General features: G+C 42.8%; 1 protein-coding gene across 1 annotated transcript; it reads right to left on the bottom strand.

The window, feature by feature from the left end:
- Positions 1 to 802: 802 nt before the first annotated feature.
- Positions 803 to 1705, bottom strand: LOC121432696 (40S ribosomal protein S2-like). The gene has a single exon (XM_041630828.1). The coding sequence runs from the start codon at positions 1688 to 1690 to the stop codon at positions 803 to 805; it is 888 nt and encodes a 295-aa protein (XP_041486762.1). The 5' UTR covers positions 1691 to 1705.
- Positions 1706 to 3138: the final 1433 nt, after the last annotated feature.

The following is a 3138-nucleotide window of genomic DNA, read 5'->3' as shown; positions in this document are numbered from 1 at the left end:
ATGACATGACTAAGACAGATTTTGCTAAAAAGAATTATGCTCTAAAGTGCAATTAGCTGGCTCCTTAGCAGATGGCAAGGGGTTATCCAGTTATCATCGGAAAACCACAGGGGGTATTTAAATGTGCCCTTTCATAGCTTGAAGACTTGATAGACAGCAAAAGCTCACCGGTGCCTTCCTCTTCACCAGGGAAGCCTTTGCCGATTGTTTCCTTCACAAACAAACAAATGGCCAGTAAACTGCTTAACGGTGACATTTAAAGAGAGTATCAAGAAGCTGATCTTTCAGTAAAAATTATTCAGAAAAGGGGAGTCATTTAGACAAATTCACTGTCAAACCACCTTAAATATCTTTTGAAAATGAGATAAGTACGTTATCTCATGCTTTCACACCTACAGAAGAGATATATTTAAACCCTAATTTGTTGCCTCTGACAGCAAAAGGAAAGCACAAATTAACAGGCTTTTAAGTCCAGTTCAGAGCTTCCTGTCCCTCCGAGTTGTAGAAATAAGCAGCCTTGACCTTTGTCTTTTGTAAAAATCCCAGAGTCAAAAGAGCCAGTGAAAGAACTATTTGAGCCATAATTATAAATTGTGATCAAATAAGAAATTTTGCTACCCATGATGACACTTGGTTACATAACAATTTAGTGAGTGGATGGTGTCTTTGGTGTGAATAGCTTGTTGTGTTTGTTGTTGTTGTGTTTTTTTTTTCAGCAAATTGTTTTTTTATTATTTATTTATTTATTTTTATTTTTCTTTAACAGACTTAATTCACTTTTATTTTCCTTGTATAAAAACCCTTATGTGGTGGCCACAGCTGGAGCCTGGGTCCTCTGAACAGAGACTCTGGTGTGGGTTTTCACAAGATGGTCAGTGTCAGTGAATTCCTGATAAGGAGACTTGGTGAAAACAGTCTCTTTCCAGAGGTCGGGGGTCAGGTAGCTGTAGGTCTTAGAGATGGTATCAAAGGTGGCCTTGGCAAAGTTGCCCAGGGTGGCAGTGCAGCCCCTGGCTGATGTGTAGCAGTCATCAATGCCAGCCATCATCAGTAGCTTCTTGGGCACAGGAGCAGAGACTATGCCAGTGCCTCTGGGGGCAGGGATGAGACGCACGAGCACAGAACCACAGCGGCCTGTCACTTTGCAAGGAACAATGTGGGGCTTGCCAATCTTGTTCCCCCAGTAGCCTGTCCGCACAGGGACAATGGAAAGCTTGGCCAAGATGATGGCCCCTCGGATGGCAGTGGCTACCTCCTTGGAGCACTTGACACCGAGACCTACGTGACCATTGTAGTCCCCAATAGCGACGAAAGCCTTGAACCTGGTCCGCTGGCCTGCCCTCGTCTGCTTCTGCACGGGCATGATCTTCAGAACCTCATCCTTTAGGGAAGCTCCCAGAAAAAAGTCAATAATCTCAGATTCCTTAATGGGCAGGGAGAACAGGTAGATCTCCTCTAGGGACTTGATCTTCATGTCCTTAACCAGGCGGCCCAGCTTGGTGACGGGAATCCACTCCTTGTCTTCAGCTTTACCTCCGCGAGCCCCGCGGCCTCGGCCTTGGCCACAGTCTGGACCACAGCCGCGGCCCCTCAGACTGCTGCCAAATCCTCCGGGGAAGCCGCCACGGCCTCCTAATCCTGGGCCCCCAGGTCCTCTGGGCGCTCCCGCTGCACCGGCGTCATCTGCCATTTGGTGTTTTCCAGAAGAAGAAGAAGAAGAAGAAGAAGAAGAAGAAGAAGAAGAAGAAGAAGAAGAAGAAGAAGAAGAAGAAGAAGAAGAAGAAGAAGAAGAAGAAGAAGAAGAAGAAGAAGAAGAAGAAGAAGAAGAAGAAGAAGAAGAAGAAGAAGAAGAAGAAGAAGCTATTTATTTATTTATTAAAGATTTCTGTCTCTTCCCTGCCACTGCCTCCCATTTCCCTCCCCCTCCCCCAATCAACTCTCCCCCTCTCATCAGCCCAAAGAGCAATCAGGGTTCCCTGCCCTTTGGGGAGTCCAAGGACCTCTCACTTCCTTCCAGGTCTAGTAAGGTGAACATGCAAAAGCCTAGGCTCCCACAAAGCCAGTACGTGCAGTAGGATCAAAACCCAGTGCCATTGTTCTTGACTTCTCAGCAGTCCTCATTGTCCACTATGTTCAGCGAGTCCGGTTTTATCCCATGCTTTTTCAGACCCAGTCCATCTGGCCTTGGTGAGTTCCCGATAGAACTTCTAAGAAACATGTTCTGCTAACCTTGGGGCAGGGCAGAACTCCAAATAAGAATACACAATTCTGAAGCTGTGGAGTGGACAAAATAAAAAAAAAAAGGAGTTGGGGAGAAATAGTGGGGACAAAAAATTTGCCAAGATCGTTGATCTCTGCATAATCCAGAAGGGAGGGGACAGATAATGGAGTTGTTTCTCTGAATTTGTCAAATACAAATGGACTAAACATTGTTGATGTACTTACTATCTGTATAGGTTGTGTATAGTTATTGTATTTTTATATATAGTTTTCTTTTATAAGTTATAGCCTTGTTTATAGACAATAAAGGGAAATATAGTGATATTTTATTTGTATTTTAATAAATAAAGCTTGTCTGAAGATCAGAGTGCAAAACTACCCTCACTAGTCAGCCATACAGGCCATGCAGTGGTGGTGCATGCCTTTAATCCCATCACTAGAAAGAAATAAAAGGTGGGATGAGACAGGAACTCTCTCTTTGCAGTCTGAAGATTTCATAGAGATAAGAGCTCTCTAGTTGTTAGCTGCTCTGCTTCTCTGATCTTTTAGCTTGAACCCCAATATCTGTCTCTGTGTTTTTATTAGTTGTGCAACACTTAGTTCTTAAGGTCTTCTGTATGTGTATCTTTATGATGAAAAAAAAATACTACTTCAAATCTATCCTTAGGTTCTACAGTCATGAATCTAACCAAGTGTATCAAGAAATATTTAAAGAAAAAAAAGTTTGTACTAAAAATGACAGGCTTACTTACAATCTGGTATAATTGTTTCCAGAATATTGACATAGTATTAGATGTTATAAGAAATCTAAGGATCATTGCAAGTACATGAAGATCTATGTGGGACCTATGCAGTGTTGCAGCTTTTCCTTTAAACTCTCTTTCATCCACATTCTTTCCATTTTGCCTCAGTGTCTAT

The sequence above is a fragment of the Microtus oregoni genome, unplaced genomic scaffold, assembly GCF_018167655.1.
Source record: "Microtus oregoni isolate MIOR12 unplaced genomic scaffold, Mior012 000035F_ref0000213, whole genome shotgun sequence".
NCBI lineage: Eukaryota > Metazoa > Chordata > Mammalia > Rodentia > Cricetidae > Microtus > Microtus oregoni.
The sequence above is the reverse complement of the archived record's forward strand: the minus strand, read 5'-3'. Positions and strand labels throughout refer to the sequence as shown.